The following is a 24,520-nucleotide window of genomic DNA, read 5'->3' as shown; positions in this document are numbered from 1 at the left end:
TGAGGAGCGCCTCTGCCCGGCCGCCCCGTCCGGGAAGAAGTGAGGAGCGCCTCTGCCCGGGCGCCCCGTCTGGGAAGAAGTGAGGAGCGCCTCTGCCCGGCCGCCCCGTCCGGGAAGAAGTGAGGAGCGCCTCTGCCCGGCCGCCCCGTCTGGGAAGTGAGGAGCGCCTCTGCCCGGCCGCCCCGTCCGGGAAGAAATGAGGAGCGCCTCTGCCCGGGCGCCCCATCCGGGAAGAAGTGAGGAGCGCCTCTGCACAGCCACCCATCGTCTGGGAAGTGAGGAGCGCCTCTGCCCGGCCACCCACCGTCTGGGAAGTGAGGAGCGCCTCTGCCCGGCCGCCCCGTCCGGGAAGAAGTGAGGAGCGCCTCTGCCCGGCCGCCCCGTCCGGGAAGAAGTGAGGAGCGCCTCTGCCCGGCTGCCCCGTCCGGGAAGAAGTGAGGAGCGCCTCTGCCCGGCCGCCCCGTCTGGGAGGTGAGGAGCGCCTCTGCCCGGCCACCCATCGTCTGGGAGGTGAGGAGCGCCTCTGCCAGGCCACCCATCGTCTGGGAGGTGAGGAGCGCCTCTGCCCGGCCACCCATCATCTGGAAAGTGAGGAGCGCCTCTGCCCGGCTGCCCCATCTGGGAAGTGAGGAGTGCCTCTGCCCGGACACCCATCGTCTGGGAGATGAGGAGCGCCTCTGCCCGGCCGCCCATCGTCTGGGAAGTGAGGAGCGCCTCTGCCCGGCCACCCATCGTCTGGGAAGTGAGGAGCGCCTCTGCCCGGCCACCCATCGTCTGGCAAGTGAGGAGCGCCTCTGCCCGGCCACCTATCGTCTGGGAAGAATTGAGGAGCGTCTCTGCCTGGCCGCCCCGTCTGGGAAGTGAGGAGCCCCTCTGCCCGGCCGCCCCGTGTCTGGGTAGAAGTGAGGAGCTCCTCTGCCTGGCCGCTCCGTCTGGGAGGTGTACCACGGAGGCCAGAAGCAATGTGGGGGCTGGACGTGGTGGCTCACGCCTGTGGTCCCGGCACTCTAGGGGGCGAGGCGGGTTGATCACTTCGGGCTAGGAGTTCGGGACCAGTCTGGCCAACTTGGCGAAACATGAAGAATACAACAGACAAACCAACCAACCAACTCAATGACAACAAAACAGGTCTACCCTGGAGTCATACTCTAATTTTTTCTATTTTCCTCCCTTTCTAATCCTTTATCCCACTTTCTTTTTCTTCCTCTTCCTTCTCCCTCTTCTTTGTCAAATAGAGGATTGAGTTATTATCACTGATCCATATAAAGTCCCTCTCTCATTTATTTTAACTCCCACCCCCATTTCTATTCCCCGACTTCCCATGTGCAACCTTCCTAATATGTTTGATACGCATCTTTTTGTTTGTATGTATTTTTAGAAAATGTTTATTGTTTTTGTATGCAAAAAAAATTAATAAAAAAAAAAAAAAAAAGAGACCACGAAACAAAAAAAAAAAAAAAAAAAAAAAAAAAAAAAAAGACTAATCAAAGGCCACAAGAATAGGATTATGGGAGGGGCCTGAACTCTGCTAAGATATAGGTATAGTTTCTATAAATCTTTACTGCTCAGGAGCCACGTGGCCAGAGGTCACAAGATTTACAACTTCCCCACGTGCTCCTACAGATAACATCACTACTATACAATCTAAGATTAATTTTTTAAAGATGTTTTTCAGATCTACCCCACCCAGACCTGTGATTCATGGCTCAACTGGTCCTGTGGCTCCACCAGAGACAGACTCAGCACATAAGGATAGTTTTTCCACACCCTTATGATTTCATCCCTAACCAATCAGCAGCACCCATTCTCTAGCCCTCATCCACCAAACTGTCCATAAAAACCCTAAACTGCAGGCCTTTGGGGAGACTGACTTGAGTGATTACTCTGGTTTTCCCACATGGCCAGCCTCATGTCAATTAAACCCTTTCTCTACTGCAATGCCATGGTCTCAGTGAATTGATTTTTGTCTGTGCAGCAGGTGGGGAAGAACCCATCGGGCAATTACAATCTTAGTTCCCCAATGTCTGTAACACAGATCAAATTAATAAAACTATGATGATAGAAGCTCTTTGATAGTTTATTCAGGAAGAAAACAGGTCTTTTTTTTTTTTTTTTTTTTTAAGTTAGGAGCTTGCTCCTTGAAGATTCTACATACAAATGATCAGAATCTCATTCTCACCTGCTTCTTTGGTAGGTGAAGGGAGAAGAAATGGAATGCATCCCATTAATGTAACTTTTCACTTTTCTTTGACACTGGCCGCTAGCCCACAATGTTTGGTTCACCCTTTCAGAAAACAAATGTAAAAAAAGAAACACTGATCCCAATCCTTGAATCTATTCTGCAAAGATGCCAGGAAGACAAATAAGCTACTTATAAAAGCAGGAAGCGTTTTTGGAGGGAAGGCACTATAAAGCAAAATATATTAAAGAACTATTTTCACATTCTAAATTCTGTGCCTAACTTCCAGTTTAAGTTGGTAGCTTAAAAAACAGAGGTCAATACAGAAATCAGTAAAAGGATCAAGGCAGAACACAGAACACACAAACAGCAAATGCAAGAGATAAACCAGGAGGTAGATTAGGTTATCAGACATAACATAAAGATCTCTCCTTCAAAATGACATCTCTCTTCTAACCTAATGCTACGAAGACTAATTGAGGAGAATGAAGAGTTGTTAAACAGCCACAAATTTAAGTAAATCTGCAAAGTAAAATCTAGTCTTGGTTAATCATAATGAAGAAAAAGAATAAACAAATTGATTATAAATTGGCTGCCAAAGTTTGCAAGGGTTTTGGAATTCAATTACTGACATATTTAACATAAACAAGAGGGAAGCCAAAAGGCAAAACCACCACCTGGAGATTAGCAGCAAGAAGGCCATAAAAACAGCAAAGCATAAAACTTTACTACATGAGGATCATGATTTTTGTGTGGAAAATGTTTGGATTGCCCCTCTCCCTCACCTCATTGAAAAACAAAAATATAACAAAAATGATATGACAGATATTCCTTGATGCCACAGACAGTGAGTGATACAGGACTATTATAAACTGACATAGCATCAGGAAAAAACAGATATAGAGCCTAACCAGAAAGAATGAAATACACATACCCAAAACACCAGCACGATAAATTCAGAAACAAATGGCTTAATGTTCTCATGGTTACCAAAAAGCAAATTACCACTGATCTTGTAAATTTATACAAGATCCTCTCTCAGAAAAGCTAACTTTCTCCATATTCATCATTAATATTCTTCTTTCTATCTGTACTCAGTCAAGGTAGTTAGCAAGATTTTAGAGGAGAGTTATTAGTTTAGGGAACTAATATTCTGGAGAGAATCAGTTAGGCAAATCCTTACCCAGAATTAGTTGCCTCTCCTAACACCTGACTCTCAGTTTGTCCATTAATGCGACAAGTTTATATTTGGCACCACTAAGCCTAATACTGTCATAAGCACCTGTGATGCAAAAAGGAATAAGACCTGGCTGGGCTTGGTGGCTCATATCTGTAACAACAACAACAAAAATTTAAAGACTTTTCCTTCTTCCTTATGAGACTGAAAAATGACTCCCAACAAGGTTTGGTCCTAAAAAATAAAAAGATAAAGAACTGATGGAAGCGCAGCTAACAAAGAAATATGAAATAGCAATGAACTCAAGTCTGACATTTTAAAGAGATACCCCTAGACTCCCTAGCCATTAGTAAGTAGAAGCATCTTCAGTGAATAATAACTGCTATTCTTGTTTAATCTCCACCTGGCCAAGGTACAAACTATTCCCTTTGCCTGAAGCTATATCCAGTGTCACTGGCTTAGCTGGTATTTCCAAAGTCTGACTCATGGACAAATCTCAAGATGATGATAGGACTTGGCATCTTTGAATAAAACAATGTGTATTTAGTGGGTGAAAGACTGTAGACTCAGAGTTCTTTAGTCTAAAGTTGGAAGATACGTGACAATCTTCTCAACTGTTTAAAACTTCACAGAAAAAATAGGTTTGAAGTATTGTTTGGCCTTAAAAATAAAAGACGTTATTTCAATTTCTTGTAAATACCTTCGGAGACAAAGGCTTTAACTGACCTACTATCTCATCTACATCAAAGGGTTGCTTTTACCAGTGGCACCATTACCTCAATGGCAGCATACGAAATGCATAAAAGAGGCCGGGTGTGTGGTGGCTCATGCTTGTAGTCCTGGTGAGAGGTGACAACGTGCTAGCAGCCCTCATTCGCTCTCGGCACCTTCTCGGCCTCCGCATCTGCTCTGGCTGCGCTCGAGGAGCCCTTCAGCCCACCGCTGGGGCTGGCTGAGGCCAGAGACGGCTCCTCCTGCTCACGGGGAGGTGTGGAGGGAGAGGCACGGGCGGGACCCGGGGCTGCGCGCGGCGCTCGCGGGTCAGCGCGGGTTCCGGGTGGGCACGGGCTCAGCGGGCCTGCACTCGGCAGGGCCGGCCGGCACCTGCTGGGCTTGATCGGGGGACAAGCTCCCTCTGGGTTGCCAGAGTGCCCAGGCTAGGTGCCACAAAGTCCCCCAGAGAGTACCATTGAGAGGTGAAGCCGGCTGGGCTTCTGGGTCGGGTGGGGACTTGGAGAACTTTCCTGTCTCGCTAACGGATTGTAAATGCACCAGAACTTTTCTGTCTAGCTAACGGATTGTAAAAGCAACAATCAGTACTCTGTGTCTAGCTGAAGATTTGCAAACGCACCAATCAGCACTCTGTGTCTAGCTAAAGGTTTGTAAATGCACCAATCAGCACTCTGTGGCTAGCTAATCGAGTAGGGGACTTGGGAGAACTTTTGTGTCTAGCTAAAGGATTGTAAATGCACCAATCAGCGCTCTGTGTCTAGCTAAAGGTTTGTAAATGCACCAATCAGCGCTCTGTCAAAAGGACCAATCAGCTCTCTGTAAAATGGACCAATCAGCGCTCTGTAAAATGGACCAATCAGCTCTCTGTAAAATGGGCCAATCAGTAGGATGTGGGTGGGGCCAGATAAGGGAATAAAAGCAGGCCACCTGAGCCAGCAGCAGCAAGCCACTGAGGTCCACTTCCATGCTGTGGAAGTTTAGTTCTTTCACTCTTCGCAATAAATGTTGCTGCTGCTTGCTCTTTGGGTCTGCGCCACCTTTATGAGCTGCAACACCCACAGCGAAGGTCTGCAGCTTCACTCGAAGCCAGCGAGACCACAAACCCACAGGAAGGAAGAAACTCCGGACACATCTGAACATCTGAAGGAACGAACTCCAGACACACCATCTTTAAGAACTGTAACACTCACCACGAGGGTCCGCGGCTTCATTCTTTAAGTCAGCGAGACCAAGAACCCACCAATTCCGGACACACTAGCACTTTGGGAGGACAGGGAGGCAGATGGCTTGAGCTCAGGAGCTCAAGACCAGCCTGGGCAACATGGTGAAACCTCATCTCCACACAAAATACAGAAAGAATTGGCCAAGTGTGCCCAGCTACTCGGGAGGCTAAGGTAGGAGGATTGCTTGGGCCTGGAAGGTCAAGGCTGCAGTGAGCCATGATAGCACCACTGTACTCCAACCAGGGTGACAGAGTGAGACCCTATCTCAAAATACTAACAAAATGCATAAAAACAGCTCAATGATTACTTTTCTATTAATAAAACTGGCAAAAGAAAACACACATCAACTTTACAAATGTAATTTATTGAGCAAAAAAAACTACAAGTAGTTTTCATTAACAAATCAAGAGATTCATAATTTTTAATCTAGAGAGTAGAAATGGATTAATTTAAAATAAACTAACGCCACGAATTAAAGAAGCTTCAGTCTGAAACATCATATGTTAGATGATGGCATCTACTGACTAAATGTAATATTGCATTCCTATATAAGTCATGAATATCTAGAGGAAGAGCAAAGTTTCTAGAGGAAGAGCAAAGAGCATGGACCGATAAGATCCTCGCAATGTTCTGGGGGTAGAGTACATCACTGTGAAGAGGAAAATAGTGACCAATGGGCAAGAAAAAGGCCGGGCACAGTGGCTCATGTCTGTAATCTCAGCACTTTGGGAGGCAAGGTGGGCAGGCCACTTGAGGCCAGGTGTTTGAGACCAGCCTGGCCAACGTGGCAAAACCCCGTCTCTACTAAAAGTACAAAACTTAGCCAGGTGTGGTGGCGCACGCCTATAATCCCAGCTACTCAAGAGGCTGAGGCACGAGAATTACTTGAACCCGGGAGGCAGAAGTTGCAGTGAGCCAAGATCGCGCCACTGCACTCTAGCCTGGGTGACAGAGCAAGACTGTCTCCAAAAAAAAAAAGCGCGGGGGGAAGGGGGCAAAGAAAAATTCCTGTACTAAAGACTATGACACAAGCAAAAAGTGACAGGTGTATACTAAAACCCTCAGCAAGGCAAATTGATCTTGGTGATATATAATTCCAAGAACTCCAAGCTTAATTTTCTCCCCGAAATATTTTGTCTTTTGGGTTTTCATTTTTAGGGATATTATGTCTAATTTCACCATGAAAAATACAAGTAGGTTTCACTTCACATACATTGTTTTCAAGAGAAACTATACTCTGAAAAGTAAAAGATATATTTTATAAATGATTTTTCACTGAGAGAACACAGGGAAAGAAAATGAGTTTTACACCAGGGAGAATTGTACTCAACCCTCTGGCCCTGCTACTAACTTGTATGACCTTTGTCTTCATTTATTTACCTTAAAATAAATTTTTTAAGAACTGGCATATAAGAGGTACTTTTTCTATTTTTAGAGACAGTCTCACTCTGTCACCTAGGCTGGAGTGCCAGTGATGCAATCATGGCTAATGACAGCCTCAACTCCCTAGGCTCAAGTAATCCTCCCACGTCAGCCTCCCAAGTAGCCGGGACTACAGGTGCATGCCACCATGCCCAGCTAATTGTTGTAATTTTTGTAGAGACAGGGTCTCTTTGTTGACCAGGCTAATCTCAAATTCCTGGCCTCAAGCAATCCCCCAAGTCTTGGCCTCCCAAAGTGCTGGGATTATAGGCATGAGCCACTGTGCCCAGCCAAGAGGTACTCTTAACAAATGGCTATTGTTATGATTATCAAAGGGATTGCTAGCTATATAAATTTTTCCCAGGAGGGCCTTTGGACAATAAAACTACATGTTACTATGCCAGAAAATACTTGACCAGTTAGGTTTCATAGTTCTTATGGAATTCTTGGTTCTAAGGATATTTGTGTTTAGTAGAAAGAGCTTTAAATAAGAAAAAAGAACACTTCTTTTCAGGTATTTAATTTTCTTAACTTCCAAAAGATAGAAAATACTACCTGGCATATCTCACACTTAATACTCCACAAGCAGATATGTTCCTTCGTCAGACAGAATTGTGCTTTCCTATATTTCCATAACTACGTACCAGAAACTGGCCAGCAATACTTGAAATTGCAACTTGGGCTATCCAACCATGGTGGTATGATGCAAGAGCAGCTTACTCCCCCTGATATTTAAGAGGCATATGCTGTGCAAGAGCTAGAAAATCAGCCAGCACCACCTAACCACAAGGTGCTATTCTCACTTCCTCTCTGAGTCAAGTTTGCTAATCAACTCCTCAAAGAAAGGCCATAGTGATACTCCATTAGGTAAAAGGGAAGAGCACAGGCTTGTTCTCTTTAAGGCTGGGACAGCTGCCAGGACATTTCTGAATAAGACCTACTCTTTATGTGTATCCTTGCAATCATAAGATGTAGAATGTAAATGAATATACAAGCTAGGGATGGTTTCCCTAAAAAATGTGAAGTGCATATTCTCTGCTTGAAGGAAAGGAGACAGGAAATAGCATCCAACCCAACTACAGAGTAACTTAACAGCAGTCAGATTCAGAAAATGTGCTAACCCAATTTTCAGGCACAATTTTCTGGCCCTTCAAAGGCTGGAAATAAATGCAAGCATCCTGAGCTTGATTTCTCTTGGGAATGGCAGAGAATGTTAAAGTTTTCTCCAAATTAAGCTTCATTTATCTACTTACGTTTTAGAAACTGTAAAAGAAAATCAATATAAATTTTTCAAAATACATACACACAACTATATATGCTGTGTATATGAGTATACATAAACTGTCTTTCATTAGAAATGAAATTTTAAGGAAGGTGGTCAACAAATCTAACATTAAAAAAATAAGGAAAGAGGCTAGGAGTGATGCCTCACGCCTGTAATCTTAGCGCTTTGGGAAGCCAAAGCAGGCAAATCACTTGAGGTCAGGAGTTCAAGATCAGCCTGGGCAACATGGTGAAACCCCGTCTCTACTAACAATACAAAAATTAGCCAGGCGTGGTGATGTATGCCTGTAAGCCCAGCTACTTGAGAAGATGAGGCACAAGAATTTGCTTGAATCCAGGAGGCTGAGGTTGCAGTGAGCCAAGACTGTGCCACTGTACTCCAGCCTGGGCAACAGAGCAAGACTCCGTCTCAAAAATAAATAAATAAATGATAAAAAATAAAATATCAAAAAATAAAACATTTAAAAAAGAAACAATCATGCCCAGATAACAGAAAATTGGAAAAAAGAAAGGCATACGTTATTATGATAAATTCTACAACAAAATTCAAAGCCATTTTCAATTTCTCAGTTATTGGAGTATTGCTGTTATTAACAATATCTTCATTACTTAATACATTTTGATTCATTGCTTTTTGGTTATTTTTGTTGTTGTTGTTTGAGACAGAGTCTCACTCTGTCACCCAGGCTGGAGTGCAATGGCGCCATCTCGGCTGACTGCAACCTCCGCCTCCCGGATTCAAGCAATTCTCCTGCCTTAGCCTCCCAAGTAGCTGGGATTACAGGTGCATGCCACCATGCCCGACTAGTTTTGTATTTTTAGTAGAGACTGGGTTTCACCATGTTGGCCAGGCTGGTCTCGAACTCCTAACCTCAGGTGATCCTCCCGTCTCAGCCTCTCAAAGTGCTGGGATTACAGGAGTGAGCCACCATGCCCAGCCTGATTCACCGGTTTTTAAAACCACTATCCAAAGACAACTCTGTGAGGCAGATAGAATTAGTTCTATTTTATATGTGAAAAACTGAGAAAGATATGTTAAGTGACTTATCTAACACTACAAAAAGCTAGTTAATGGGACATCCAAAACTGAACATAAGTCTTCTAACTCCTAGATCTTTCTACTAATCCAGTGGTTTCAAATTTTATTTTACCCCCAGAATCCTCTTTCAAACTAATTTTTTGTAGAACCCCACTAATTTAACAGATAAAACTGGAGCTCCTCCAACTAAAATAGCTATTAGGGCCAGAGCCATGTATATTTCAGCTGGCTTCTCCCTCCCCCATGATGGGCTTTGAGACTTCTGGGTAACATCATAACTTCAAGGAGCAAAATGTAAACCATTAAAAGTTATCTCCCTAATTGCCCAAGGAAATCCATAAAGTTCTAATCCAAATATGAATAAGACTAATAACCAGTAAAATGATACCTCTCGCAGCTACCATATCTAAGACTTTCATAATCATAAATATATATTAATGGAAATAAAAGTTATATCCCATACATACCATTCCAAAGATCATGGCCACAAAGAGTTTACTAATTACTAAACTGCTCCTATGCACTGTGTGTGACAGAATGGGAAGGAGCTGGGCAGGGTGTATCCCATTTATTTGGCAATATTACCATCTCATTTACAATTCTACCTAAGCTATTTGTTTCCCAAGTTAAATATAGATACCTTCCTTCAAATAAAATCTTATGCAGAGAGCATCTTATGAGCTATTCTATTGTAGTTAAATGAGGCAGGGGGCAGGCAAAGCCACACAAGCCTCTCCAAAGCAGCCCAGGCCTCTTAGAACATTACGACGGAGGCATGACTAGCAAAAATAAAGGATTATTTCCAAGTTTCCAAGTGGTTCTTGAAATGCAAATGGTGAAGAGCATACACTGTTGATGGACTGACATCTGAAAAAGGAGAGGCAATATGATTTATAGGCATAAGTAAATATACTTGAATGCAAGGTACAACAAAACCTCATTGTCCCCAATCACCCCAATGAACCACTATATATCACTCTTCTACAAATGGCTTGTAAAACAACAACAATAAAGTATTATTTTAAAAAGTCCTACCACAAGAGTATGAGCAATAATCAACAAGCAGGTTAAATTTATTAATCCTAGGAGCCAAACGGAAAGTAAATTTTAGTTTACCTTTGAAAATAAATCTTAAATTCAGAATAAAACCAAGGTGGAAGTGATGGATGGTCTATGTATACAACTACCAATGACAGGCTACGTCTACAAAGCATCAGGAACATTGGAACTGATGTCAAAGTTTAAATCATGTAAGGTCAGGAAACAACAACAACAAACAAAACAAAACAAAGCCCCTTACATCAGCTCCAGAGGAGCCACTATCAGCTGCACTTCTTTCTAACTACCAAAGACATATCATCCAATAAATTAGCTGTTATACCTAATACCATATCCTGCAGTTGTAATACACAATAATTTAAAGACTATGAAGACTACGTGGTCTTCAAAAAGAACAGCAAACTGGAATGTAAGTTTGTTTTCTCCTTGCCTATGTTACAAATTACCCATGTGTGCTAAAAAGCAAGTAATTTTTTTCTCAGGCCTTTTCATTTGTTAAAAAAAAAAAAGGGATTCTAACAGCTGCCCTACTTATTTCACAGTATTGTTGTAAGGATATGATAAAACAATGTCCATAAAACACGATTTAAAGTATTATTATGTAACTCGTCAGTGTGAAAGATATTCATTTTACCAACCAATCATGGCAAATAGAAGGTTTATCTTTGTTTACTAAACTTGAAAAGATTCCATATTAATTTAGCATTGTTGTCTCAAGAAGAAAAAACCCCTACACCTTTTTTCTAAGAAACCATCCTAACTTTGTGTGTGTGTGTGTGCGTGTGTGTGTGTGCGTGTGTGTGTGTGTGAGAGAGACAGGGTCTCACTCTATCACCCAGGCTGGAGTGCAGTTGAGTAATCTCGACTCAATGCAGCCTCCGCCTCCCAGGATCCAGACATCCTCCCACCTTAGCCTCCTGGGTAGCTGAGACTACAGGCACATGCCACAACACACGGCTAATTTTTTGTATTTTTTTTTTTAGAGACAGGGTTTTAGCATGTTGCCCAGGCTGGTCTTGAACCCCTGAGGCTCAGGTGATCTGCCATCTCAGCCCCCCAAAGTGCTGAGATTACAGGCATGAGCCACCATGCCAGCCCTGCTTTTTTTTTTTTTTTTTTTTTTTTTAATTGAGACAGAGTCTCTGTTGCACAGGCTGGAGTGCAGTGTCATGATCACAGCTCACTGCAGCCACAACCTCCTGGGCTCAAGAGATCCTCCCACCTCAGCCTCCCAAGTAGTTGGAGCTGCAGGTGTGCACCACTATGCCCAGCTAATTTTTGTATTTTTTGTAGAAAGTGTTACACCATGTTGGCCAGGCTGGTCTTGAACTCCTGGGCTCAAGTGATCCACTTGCCTAGGCCTCCCAGAGTGCTGGGATTATAGGCATGAGCCACCATGTCTGGCCAAAAAACCATTCTACCTTGATTGCTACAGCTTATACACATACTCTGGCACTCTCTCAACACACAAACATAGAACTGGGAATCCTCATCAATCAGAGGTCACTATCAATAAAAACTTATTTCAATTGCCTGAGCAGTTTTCAGTTGAGCTTTGAATTCTAGCCTAATGTGTATTAGAATAAAGGGGAAGGTATATTGTGAAAACTTCTAGAGAAACCATTAAATGAGAGGTGCCATTTTTTTCTTTAAGTATCAGTATACAAAATAACACTATTCAGTTAAACTTATGAATGCCTACTCCACCCTATCCCTAAGGCCCTGTGCTGCAGAGGTCTGTGCTGTAGTAGTGTGGATCTGCAAGCTTAGATCTGCACAAATTTTTATCTAAATCAAATACTGAAATCATGTCCCAAACTTCCTACATGCTTCACAGGAGGAAACATAAGAATTAAACATGTGAAATGATTATCTTACACATAATAGTCATTGGATAACAGTGTTTGGCTGTCATGAGAGCAAAGATGATGATGAAGCAAGTAATTTGAGCCTCATGCTGCTGACAGCTTCACTTATTGCTTGGTTCTCTTTAATGTGTGTCTAAACTAAAGCTCTCACAGTCTAGTATTCAGAAACATAGGATGAGACTTTTTTTTTAAAACTGTTTCTCCTTAGAAATCAAAGGGCAAAGGCAAGTCAGGTATTTTGTACATTGAGAAAACCTTACCAGTCATCCATACACATAGTGACTGGCAACTATACTGTGTATTTTATACTATAACAACTTCCTGGTCAAGGTAGATATGGCCCAATTATAAAATGATGAATTAAGCCCTAACCATCTGAAAACATTTAGATGTTCATGAATAGTTGAAGCAAAAATGGCAAAATTTTAGAAAGTAATGAAATTAGTGGTAGGTACACGAGTCTTCACTGTATTTTTCTTTTCTTCTCTTTTTTGAGACAGAGTCTCACTCTATCGCCCAGGCTGGAGGGCAGTGGGACGATCTCGGCTCACTGCAACCTCCGCCTCCCGGGTTCAAGCAATGCTCCGGCCTCAGCTTCCCGATTAGCTGGGATTACAGGTGCCTGCCACCATGCCTGGCTAGTTTTTGTATTTTTAATAGAGACGGGGTTTCCACCTTGGCCAGGCTGATCTCGAACTCCTGACCTCAGGTGATCCACTCGCCTTGGCCTCCCAAAGTGCTGGATTACAGGTGTGAGCCACCATGTCCGGCCAAGTGTGACTATTAATGGAAACAAAGAACCAAACTAAAACAGTCTCCTACCTAACATTTCCACCCCAACAGGCTGAATTTCAAATCCATAACCTCTTTTAATACGTTTCCTTTTTTTTTTTTTGAGACAGGGTCTTGCTCTGTTGCTGAGGCTGGCTCACTGCAGCCTTGACTTCCCAGACTCCAGCGATCCCACCACCTCAGCCTCTCTAGTAGTTGGCACTACAGGTGCACACCACCAGCCTTTTTTTTTTTTTTTTTACATTTTTGTAGAAATGGGGTCTCCCTATGTTGGCCAGGCTGGTATTGAACTCCTGGCCTCAAGCAATCCTCCTGCCTCGGTCTCCCAAAGTGCTGAAATCACAGGCACAAGCCACTGTGTCCAGCCTCTTTTGATACATTTTTAACTTCAGTTTTCATCATAAATGTAGATAGAGGACAAGGTGGGCAGTCACACCATTTGATGGGTTTCACCCTCTCTAATGTGCTAATATAACCACTAGCTGAAACCTGGAGTTCAAATTTAACAACTAAATGTAGTAGCTTGAGAGCAGGAAAAATCAAACAAATATTTGAATTATTTATATCTAAGGTACTTCTTTTTAAGAAGTAGCTTAAAATTTTTTTTTTTAATTTTAGAGATGGGGGTCTTGCTGTGTTGTTGCCCAGGCTGGTCCTGTACTCCTGGGCTCAAGCAGTCTACCTGCCTCAGCCTCCTGAAGTGCTAGGATTACAGGCATGAGCCACTGTGTCCAAAAAGCAACTTTTAAAAAAGATATTTTTCTGTTCTCCCCCAAGGCTATCCTAATTCAACATTTTCATTCCAAAAAATATGTCAGACTTGCCTTTGTTCATTAACTGAGGAGAAAGGTAAGTAAAAGCATAATGAAAGCATATCCTGTATCAGCAGAAATCATCTTAAAACTATGGTTTCCTCATTCATCTCTAGTAGGATGTTACCCTTTATACCAGATATTCCTGTTTCCAAAGAAAAAAGAAGTAAATCGGGTCTGGTAAAATTAATTTCTTTTTTTTTAAGCTAGTACGAAATAGTAACCAAATACAGCTAAGTCATAAATGGTTCAAAAATCTAAACCTAAGATGTAAGTTACGGTACATTTATTTATGTCTGTTTTAAAGAAGCTAAACTGGCCGGGCAACATGGCTCGCGCCTGTAATCCCAGCACTTTGGGAGGCCAAGGTGGGCAGATCACCTGAGGTCGGGAGTTCAAGACCAGCATCACCAACATGGAGAAACCTCATCTCTACAAAAATACAAAAATTAGCCGGGCATGGCAGCACATGCCTATAATCCCAGCTACTCGGGAGGCTGAGGCAGGAGAATTGCTTGAACCCGGGCGGTAGAGGATGCAGTGAGCCAAGATCACGCCATTGCACTCCAGCCTAGATAACAGAGTAAGACTCTGTCTCAAAAAAATAATGAATGAATGAAGGAAGGGAGGAATGAAAGAGAGAAAGAAAGAGAGAGAGAGAGAAGGAGAGAAGGAGAGAAAGAAGCTAAACCAATAGAAAAAGAGCAGCAAGGGGGAAATCTATAGGGATGTATGAGGTTCCACCAAAATAAACAATTACCAATTTCAAAGAACATGCCTGAAGCTTTGAACAGCAGATATGATTTTTTATTTCCATGAGTCAATGGTTTGTAGGTTTTTTCCTTAATTTTATTTTGATTTAGAGACAGGGTCTTGCTCTGTCATCCAAGCTGGAGTACAGTGGCATGATCATAGCTCACTGCAGCCGGGAACTCTGGGGCTCAAGCGATCCTCCCACCCGAGCCTCCTCAGTAGCTAGGATTACAGGCGCATGCCACCACACTTGGCTAATTTTTACATTTTTTGTAGAAGCAAGGTCTTGCTTCATTGCCCAGGGAGATCTCGGCCACCTGGGCTCACGTGATGCTCCTGCCTCAGCTTCCCAAAGTGCTGGGATTACAGGTGTGAGCCACCACACCTGGTCATGAGTCAATGGTTTCTGGCACAGTCAGATTTGAAGTAACTCTTCCTGTGAGCATATTTACAAAATTCATACATTCTGGATAGTTCTTAATTACCTAACAATCAATCAAAAGCATATTCTGAGTCTTTTCTATGTGTTCAGTATAAGATATATAACACACAATTTTATACTCAAAACTTTTCAAAAATTTAACTAGGGAAATAATAAATTGTACGAAGTGATAGATTGTGTTATACATACTAAAGTGCTAAAGGCATATAAAGAAAAGGTAGACCAATGTAGCAGAAAAGAGCATTTCACAGAAGCAACAATCAACTAAGTATTGTTAATGTGATAGTGGATGTTCTCAAAAGCAAATTTAAAGGGAGCTAAAATAACCCAGTTTCTGAGATGTCAGACAGAGACAATCTGAGTAAAGATCACTGGAATCCCACCACACAAGCCTTTCCCTGTATGATTCGTTAGAGATCAAATTCCAACTCCTCCTGAGAATGTGGAACTATTTTTATTTTAAAAGCCACTGATAACCACAAAGGTCTTCAAAATGAAATTCATGCAAATCTAGCATCATGAAAACAAGTAATCAAACAAAATGTACTTTAACATAAACAACAGGCCCCCAGAGAAAAGATGAGCCCAGTGTAAGATGACAGATACCCTGGCTCTTCAGTTTAATGTGAAACGAAAAACCAGATATGAGTTAATCCATTTTAATTACCAACAACTTTCACTGGTGAAGCACAGTTAGAAACAACCAGTATTTTTAGTCTGTATCCTACCAATGAGTATTATGCTTCTTAACAGCTTCAATCAAGCCAATTAATGGGATAGAAAAAGTATCTATGATTTGTAGCAACAGAGTCGGGCACTTAAAAGATCAAACACAAAACAGTGTCTACTGAATGCATTTGAATTTCTAAGTAAACTTAATTTAAAAGGAAAAAGTACTCAATAAACATAGTATCATTTATTTAGGATTTAATTATATTTTGTCTTCTGTTATACAGAGGCCTAGCTCACTAGAATTGGGGCTGGTTGTGTCTAACTAATGTGAGGACTTAAGGAATAGTCGGTTAAGGGGCTGGAGACTAAGGTCAATTGCCAAGACAGATAAAAGAGTAGTGAGGCAATGATCAGTATGGCCAGAATACAGAGAATTCAGAGGATGTTTTACAAAATCTCAAAGGTTTACTTTGCCTGCATTCTCTCTCTTATTAATCATTTGGAATTCTATTTAATGATACTAAGTATCATCCCTTTTAAAAATAATTGGTACTTTATCAAACTAATACTAAAACAAGAAGCACCTGTATCTGTAAACTGTAAACCTAAATCCAAACCTGGGGGGTTTAAATGAAAAAATTTTAAGAGGTTACACAGTTACCTAGAGTACCGTATTTTTACCAAATTGTAAAATATATTGTGTTTTTTTCTAAAATTCAAAATAAATGGTAAAGTAACTAATATATTTTGGGTATTATCATATAAATACTCAAATAAATGTTAAAACTGAGGCTTCTAAAGCTTCAGCAAATATTTTAAGTATATAGTCTATTAAGAGACTGTATATGACAAAAGAGATAAAAAGTGATATTTAGAAAAGGTAGAAAATACCACAACAGCATATGAAGAATTCTTGCCAAGAAACTGAACCTGAATCTCATCAGCCTCTAGATTAGCAGAGTTCCCAACAGGGGACAATTTTTGCCCCCAGGAGACACTTGGCAATGTCTGGAACAATTTTGGTTGTCACAATTGGTGGAGGGGGTGCTGCTGACTAGCAGCTAGAGACCTGCGATGCTGCTAAACATCTACTGGAGCTCAGAAAACAATCCCCAAACTGTAGGCTTCAGAAGCAGCTGCAGAAGCTAAGCTTTTTTTCTGACTTCTGCTCTCCTGTCTCTCAGTCCCATTCTCCCCTGAGGTCAGCCACAGAAACTAGAATCCCCCTTCCCCAAGGTGGGTCATAGAAATCAGAACCCCTTTCCTCAAAAGCCAACCAGAAAGCCTAAAAATACCCTGTGTAAAAATTGGCCATAAAGAAATGAAATGACCTACCTTGTTTGACTGTAGGCCATAAGACCCCTATCCCAGAGAGGGCCCTGCCCACATCCAGAAGGAGGAAATGCATGCTCTGAGAGGGCAAGAAGAATCTGAACAAACAGGCTTTGCTGGGTTTTCCCATTAAGTCTATTAGCATTAGATCATACTCTTTTCATCCAATCATATTTCTACATGGCTGTCCATACTTTGTTGGACCTAAGCATAAAAATGAACAATTTCCCTATATCTTTGGATCTTTGTTCTGAAGGCTCTCGTGTATACATGTTAAACAAATGTGTATGCCTTTTTTTCCTATTAATCAATCTGCTTCTTGTCGGTAATTTTTCAGCAAACCACTGGGGTTGAAGGGCTTGGCTCCCACACATTCTGCAAGGCACATGGCAGTCCTCCAAAATAAAATATTATCCAGTACAAAATTCCAACAGTGAGAAGTTGAGAGAACCTTTTCTAGATCTAACAGGAAATACAGGTGTCAGAGAAACATGCTACAGAACTTCATGGGGATGCAATCAGCAAAATCCAGAACACAGGAAACTCTAATTTTCTTTTCAGATGCAATAATGATTACTACATCATGGTTATGTATGTAAAGAAACAGAGTTTCTCTTTAAATGATTAAATGATTTTTGGAATTTGCTTCAAAATAACCTAATGGGCAAAGAAATATAGATGAAAACAAGAAGGGATATGGGTTAATAACCATTGAAGCTGGGTAATAGGAATATAGGTACATTATATTATTTTATTTATGCCCATATATTGGATACATTATATATATTTTTTGTTTTGTTTTAAAATTTCCATAATAAAAAATTTAAAAGGAGATAATAAAAAGCCTCCATATATCAAGACAAAATTAGAATCTAATAAAGTGAAATGAGATTTATCTAAATTTGTGAACTTTATGCATACACATATCCTGTTGTATTCTTGGGCTTGTGACTTGATACCAATCGGTAACTGTGCCCAAAGAGTATAACAATTAGATTTGGGTATCTAACTTAAAAAACAATATGAATTTAAAAAACAGTATGTACATCTCATAATATTATTAGCGTTTCTATTCTTAGGTACAGTGGATATCTAGCAGTATCTCATATATATGAATCTTCTATCTATAACCATTTATAATCATTACGAAATAATCATATGGTAGCTAAATATAATTCTAGCATCCCTTTGGAGAGTCAACCATATCTTCCTACCTATCTCATAAATTGATGGTGAAGCCAATTTCCTCTATTTTCTGGCAACCAGAATGCTACTAGTAAGAAAGATCATTTAGATAAAAGCAGCTTGGAGACAAAAACTGGCAGTTTTTAGGACATCAGTACCCTCATAATAAAAATGAACTTAAATAACTGAAGTATTCATCAAGCAAGTGTTCATACATTTAGAACAAAATCAGGAAATATTTTAAGTGACTACAATAAAATAATTTGACTATATCTCATTAATGAAATGTATTCAAAGAAGAGTCACTGAAGACAACTGTAATATTAAATTTTATAATCCATCCAATGTAGTAGAATATAACACCCTTTTGGGGAAAAAAACCTATCCAATAGTTTTATTAGCATCATTATTTTAATCCTTTTTATTTTCATGTTTTTTGGAGAAAGGCTCTCACTTCGTTGCCTAGGCTGGAGTGCAGTGACACAGTCATGGCTCATGACCTCCCAGACTCAAGTTTTTGTCAAAATCTTCAGCTAGAAGGAAAATAATACTGCTTTTGAATTACAAAAGACATGGTTACAGTTTGGATAAAGCATTAAAAACTAGTTTAAAAAATAATGTTTTGCTAAATTATTACAAAATATTAAAGTGTATCAAGACTCACCCCTACCCAGTGACAGTTCAGAGAAAGCTATCATCTATCTTCTCTCAGAAAACAACATACTTTCCTTTTATATTGAAAAAAGAAGACCTTACTGCAAACCTATGCAGAAGCTTAAAGACAGAGTAATCATGCTGACAACCTGTCCTCTGCAAAGATTCTTAAACAAAGCCACAATCACTGAAGTCAGCTGGGTAGCACAAATCTCCATGGTGGCAGTTAGTTGCTACTCTATTCTTCCTAAATACAGTAGTCACTGAGTTTCAATTCTAAAGTGAAGAAGACTTTCTACTCCACTGTTTTCTTTAATGCACTGAACAGGCTAACATGGACTATAAAAATTAGGAACTAAATTTAGTTGCTATTATTACCCATTTTTAAAATAATGGCATGGTGGCTTATGGCTGTAATCCCAGCACTTTGGGAGGCCAAGGTGGGCAGATCACTTGAGCCTAAGAGTTTGAGCAACATAGCAAGAAATTGTCTCTTCAAAAAAATAACAAAAATTAGCCAAGTGTGGTTAGTCCCAGCTACTCATGAGGCTGAGGTGGGAGGATTACTTGAGCCAGGGAGGTGGAGGCTGCAGTGAGCTGAGATAGTACCACTGTACTCCAGCCTGGGTGACAGAGCGAGACCTTGTCTCAAAAAAAATAAAATTAAAATAAAATAAAATAAAATAAATAAATAAATAAATAAGAAAAAAATAAAAAATAAAATAAAAAAATAAAATAAAAAAATAAAAAATAAATAAAATAAAATAAAATAAAATAATAAAATAAAAAATAAAATAAAATAAAAGTAAGGCATAGGGACTTGCAGGCATTGCTGTCCTTTTCTGTCACAAAATTATACTGAAGATTAAAATGTCTCCAAAATATGAAGAGTAATGCCATATTCAATATGGTTCTAAAAGAGGTGTTCCAGTGTTGCCAGTAACTTTTACCTATTTGACAAGTGTGACAAAAAAATTATGAATGAAAACAGCCCTATGTAGGGCATGCTACTAAAAACAATTGTTCTTGGTGGAATAATTGCCTATGCTGTATAAACATTAGTAATAACAGAGTCAACTCATTAGATCAAATTACCACAGAGATGGTAAATATTAGAACCATGATTTTATAAACTCTTACAGCTCTTGATTTTTGTATTAGCCAGAAGAGAAACACAAGCTCATAATGTAGAATGCTACACCTATACAGTCCACATAATTCAGAACTTAGGCAAGATATAATAAGCAATATTAACAAAGAAACTGCTACACTATCCCATATCAATGATTGGGATTTACACTTTTAGGCTAGTGATTTTTTGACAAAAGTGAATAAAAATTTCACATGATATCTTAATAGTACTAAGATAATGGTTATCACTAAATAAATACAAAAAGGATTCAAGTATATACAAAACCAGGTGGTATCAAAAGAAGTAGCAAAAGAGAAAATATGAAATTAGAAACCCAACAATCATGATTAAAATTAAAAGGAATCATAAGTTACAATGATATTAGATAAGCGTTGGAAAGAATGAATACACATATACATATACATATGTTTATACACATAATATATATTATCTTTAATTTTCAGAACAATCTTTAACAGTATATGTTACTACACTGCCTTAGGAATGAGAAATCTGAGGATCATAATGGTGGGGAGACATGGCTGATTACTATCAGAAGTGGGATTTAAGTCTAGGAATGTCAGGATCCAGAATCTACCATCTTTGTCCTATACCTTTTGTGACAATGTCATCTCCCTAAAGAATACAGTGGCTTTGGCATCAAGGGGTAAGGTATAGTTCCAAGAGAGGAACAGCTAAAAGTGAGAGAGATTACTAATCACATAGTGATACAGTTTGGGTATTTGTCCCCACCCAAATCTCATGTTAACATGTAATCTCCAATGTTGGAGGTGGGGCATAGTGGGAGGTGTTTGGGTCGAGGGGGCAGATCCTTCAAGGCTTGGTGCTGTCCTCACCATAGTGAGTGAATTCTCAACAGATCTGGTCATTTAAAAGTGTGTGGCACCACCCACCCTTTTCTCTAGTTCCTGCTATCGACATGTGAACTGTCTGCTCTTCCTTTGCCTTCCACCATGAGTAAAAACTCCCTGCAGCCTCCCTAGAAGCCAAGCAAATGCTAGCACCATGCTTCCTGTACAGCCTGCAGAACTGTAGGCCAATTAAACTGCTTTTCTTTATAAAGTACCCAGTCTCAGGTATTTCTTTATAGCAAAGCAAGAACGGCCTAATACACACAGCAACAGGTAGCTGGATGGGTTGCTGAGTTTTATATAAAGCCTGACTGGAATCAGACAGGCCTGTGTCTGAATTCTGGCTCTACCTTCTACTAGTTTTATGATAATTCACCTCTCCATGCCCGTTTCCCTAAGTGCAAAGTAGGTAGAAGAACAGCGTATCCTGGCCAGGAGCAGTAGCTCACGCCTGTAATCCCACCACTTTGGGAGGCCAAGGCAGGCAGATCACTTGAGGCCAGGAGTTTGAGACCAGGCTGGCCAACATGGCGAAACCCCACCTCTATCAAAACTATAAAAAAAAAAAAATTAGCCAGGCATGGTAGCACATATCTGTAATCCCACCTACTCAGAAGGCTGAGGCGGAAGAATGGCTTGAACCCTGGAGGTGGAGGTTGCAGTGAGCCAAGATCGTGCCACTGTATTCCAGCCTGGGTGACAGAGCGACACTCTGACTCCAAAAACAAAATAATTTAAAACACCGACACACAAAAAAACAGTGTATCCCCATTCATCTTTACTTACCTGTCAGAAAGCAAATGACCTTAGTATTTTTTTTATTATTGACTTAGCATCGGTTGTCTACTTTCTGCCTTTGGGGTTGAGTTTGTTTGATTTTGTTTGTTTTTTTAAAAGAGATGCCTTGCTCTGTTCCCCAGGCTGGAATGCAGTGGCACAATCAGAGCTCGCTGCAGCCGCCAACTCCTGGGCTTAAGCAATGCCCTCACCTCAGCCTTCCAAGTAGCTGGGACTACAGGTGTGCACCACCATGTTCAGCTAACCTTTTAAGAATTTTTTTGTAGAGATGGGGTGTTGCTATGTTGCCCAGGCTGGTCTTGAACTCCTGGCCTAAAGTGATCCTCCTGCCTCAACCTCCCAAAGTGCTGGGGTGTGAACCACCGTACCCAGCCTGTTGTTTTTTTTTTTTATTTGTTTGTTTTTTTGAGACAGAGTCTCGCTCTGTCCCCCAGGCTGGAGTGCAGTGGTGCAATCTTGGCTCATTGCAACCTCCACCTCCCAGGTTGAAGCGATTCTCTTGCCTCAGCCACCCAAGTAGCTGGCATTACAGGTATGCACCACCACGCCTGGCTAATTTTTGCATTTTTAGCAGAGACAGGGTTCTCGGCCAGGCTGGTCTTGAACTCTTGACCTCAGGTGATCTGCCCGCCTCCTCCTAAAGTGCTAGGATTACAGGCATGAGCCACCTCGCCTGGCCTTTTTTTAAAAGCATCAAGATCGCATAGGAAACAGGAAAATTCTAGTTCACTAAGAAAGAAAGAACAGAATTTATAATAGCATTAATGACTGCTTCTTGTTAACTACCTATATGTACCAATATTTTGAATTTTTAAACCTGAGTGGAGAGAAAAAGAAATTACAGGTCCGATAGCATCAGATAAATTTTTGTAGAAAAAAAATCTTATAAGGCAAATATTCTGAATTTTCAAAATAAGGTAGCTTACATTAATTACATAAGGTAACATTACATTACATATTTACAGAAGCCTATAAACAAAGAACACTCTTAAGAGACTAACTAGGTCGAAAAGGTCTTGTATAACTTTTAATTTATATAAGCCCCGAAAAAGATATTCGGAGATATTCATAAACAACTTCAAAGTTCCTCCTGAAAGATTCAATACAAAATTCCAGTTTAACTTTGTTGGAATGTAACCATCAATAGCAAAGGATGTATATATAGTATACTACTCTACAGAGTATAATCACATACATTATAATGGAATTTACTAGGCTTGCAATTAACACATTAACAATCTTGTAGGCATTTCCTTTAATTGAAGAAGATCCTAGGTCTACCTTTACTTTTTGCACAGTAAAAACAAAAAATACAGTAGTCTCCATTTACCCATGGTTTCGCTTTCTGTGGTTTTGGTTACCCATAGTCAACTGCGGCCCAAAAGTAGGTGAGTCTGGTACAATAAGATACTTTGAGAGAGAAAGAGACCACATTCACGTAACTTCTAATATAGCATATTGTAATAATTGTTCTATTTCATCATTATTGTTGTCAATTTTTTTACTGCATCCCCCAATTTATAAATTAAACTTAATCATAGACATGTATGTACAGGAAAAAACAGTACATATAAGGTTTGGTACTACCTGTGGATTCAGGCATCCACTGGGGGTCTGGGGAACAGATCACCCTAGGATAAAGGGGAACTACTGTAAAATAGTGCCTCCAGCAGATTTAAGCCCAAACACAGTACAATTCTTCCACAACTTCATCACCTAAATTCTGCCAATTACAGAATAAAACAAATATGAAGAGCATTTTATGATCAGAAAATAGTAATATACATGTTTATTCATAAATTTGAAAATCTGAGTAAATGGTAATCTCACCATTTTCAATATTCTAAAAATGACCATTTAAAATGACCATTTTTAAAATGGTCATTTTTAGAATACTGTTCAACAACCAAGAAAGTACCTGGAAACATTACCAACAAGCTCAATTCCAAACTTCATTCAATTTCTTAATGTTTTTATTATTAACCTGATTCAGTAGGGCATTTGATTGGATACACGCCAAAAATGAATTATTCAAGCCCTCTAGCCCTTTGTATGATATTTTAAAATAAAAACATAAGGAAAATAAACATCAAAAAATGATTAAAATGAAAGAAAGAAAGAAGAAAGAAAGAAGAAAGAAAAAGAAAGAAAGAAAGAAAGAAAGAAAGAAAGAAAGAAAGAAAGAAAGAAAGAGAAAGAAAGAAAGAAAGAAGGAAAGAGAAAGAAAGAAAGAGGATAGACTACTACTTTGAAGCTTGGAATGGGTGTGCGCGCGCACACGTGTGTGTGTGTGTGATACTTCTCCAAAATTTTTTTTTCCTTTTTGCCACTATAACCAGCTAGTGATGAATAAAACGTTGTTTTAACATTTTTTCAAACAGAATTCTTTTAAGAAAGACACAGTGGGGCCGGGTGTGGTGGCTCATGCCTGTAATCCCAGCACTTTGGGAGGTCAAGATGGGCAGATCACCTGAGATCAGGAGTTCGAGACCAGCCTGGCCAACATGGTGAAACCCTGTCTCTACTAAAAATACAAAAATTAGCCGGGCATGGTGGTGTGTGCCTGTGGTCCCAGCTACTCGGGAGGCTGAGGCAGAATTGCTTGAACCTGGGAGACAGAGGTTGGAGAAAGCCGAGATTGCACCACCGCACTCCAGCCTGGGCAATACAGTGAGATTCACAGAAAGAAAGAGAGGGAGGGAGAGAGAGAGGGAGAGAGAGAGAGAGAGAGAGAGAGACGAAAGAAAGAAAGAAAGAAAGAAAGAAAGAAAGAAAGAAAGAAAGAAAGAGAAAGAGAGAAAGAAATAGCGAACACTCATGTATCTACCACTAAGTTCAATACTTGCTAAAATTTTGCCATTTTTGCTTCAACTATTCATATACGCATGCTTTTCCTGAACCACTTCAAGGCTGAATATCTTCTTAGGAAAAAGAAAACAAGCAAAGCATTTTCACCACAGAAAATTTGGAAACTACTGAGGGGTAAAAAGAACTACAAGTATCTGCCAGATGCAGTGTTTCACACCTGTAATCCCAGCACTTTGGGGGGCCAAAGTGGCAATTACTTGAAGTCAGGAGTTTAAGACTTGCCAG

General features: G+C 40.4%; 1 protein-coding gene across 4 annotated transcripts in view; it reads right to left on the bottom strand.

The window, feature by feature from the left end:
- Positions 1–24,520, bottom strand: part of LOC129461867 (COMM domain-containing protein 1) — a 148,162-nt gene that overhangs the window by 92,111 nt on the left and 31,531 nt on the right. The window contains exon 3 of one of the 4 annotated variants that reach the window (XM_063617709.1): positions 23,015–23,058. The exons of the other annotated variants lie outside the window; for them this stretch is intronic. Coding sequence (XP_063473779.1) covers positions 23,023–23,058 — 36 coding nt within the window. The 3' untranslated portion in view covers positions 23,015–23,022. The remainder of the gene's footprint in view (positions 1–23,014; positions 23,059–24,520) is intronic. 4 annotated transcript variants of the gene reach the window in all.

The sequence above is a fragment of the Symphalangus syndactylus genome, chromosome 14 (genome assembly GCF_028878055.3).
Source record: "Symphalangus syndactylus isolate Jambi chromosome 14, NHGRI_mSymSyn1-v2.1_pri, whole genome shotgun sequence".
Lineage (NCBI taxonomy): Eukaryota > Metazoa > Chordata > Mammalia > Primates > Hylobatidae > Symphalangus > Symphalangus syndactylus.
Note: the sequence above shows the minus strand (reverse complement) of the source record. Positions and strands in the feature narration are given on the sequence as shown.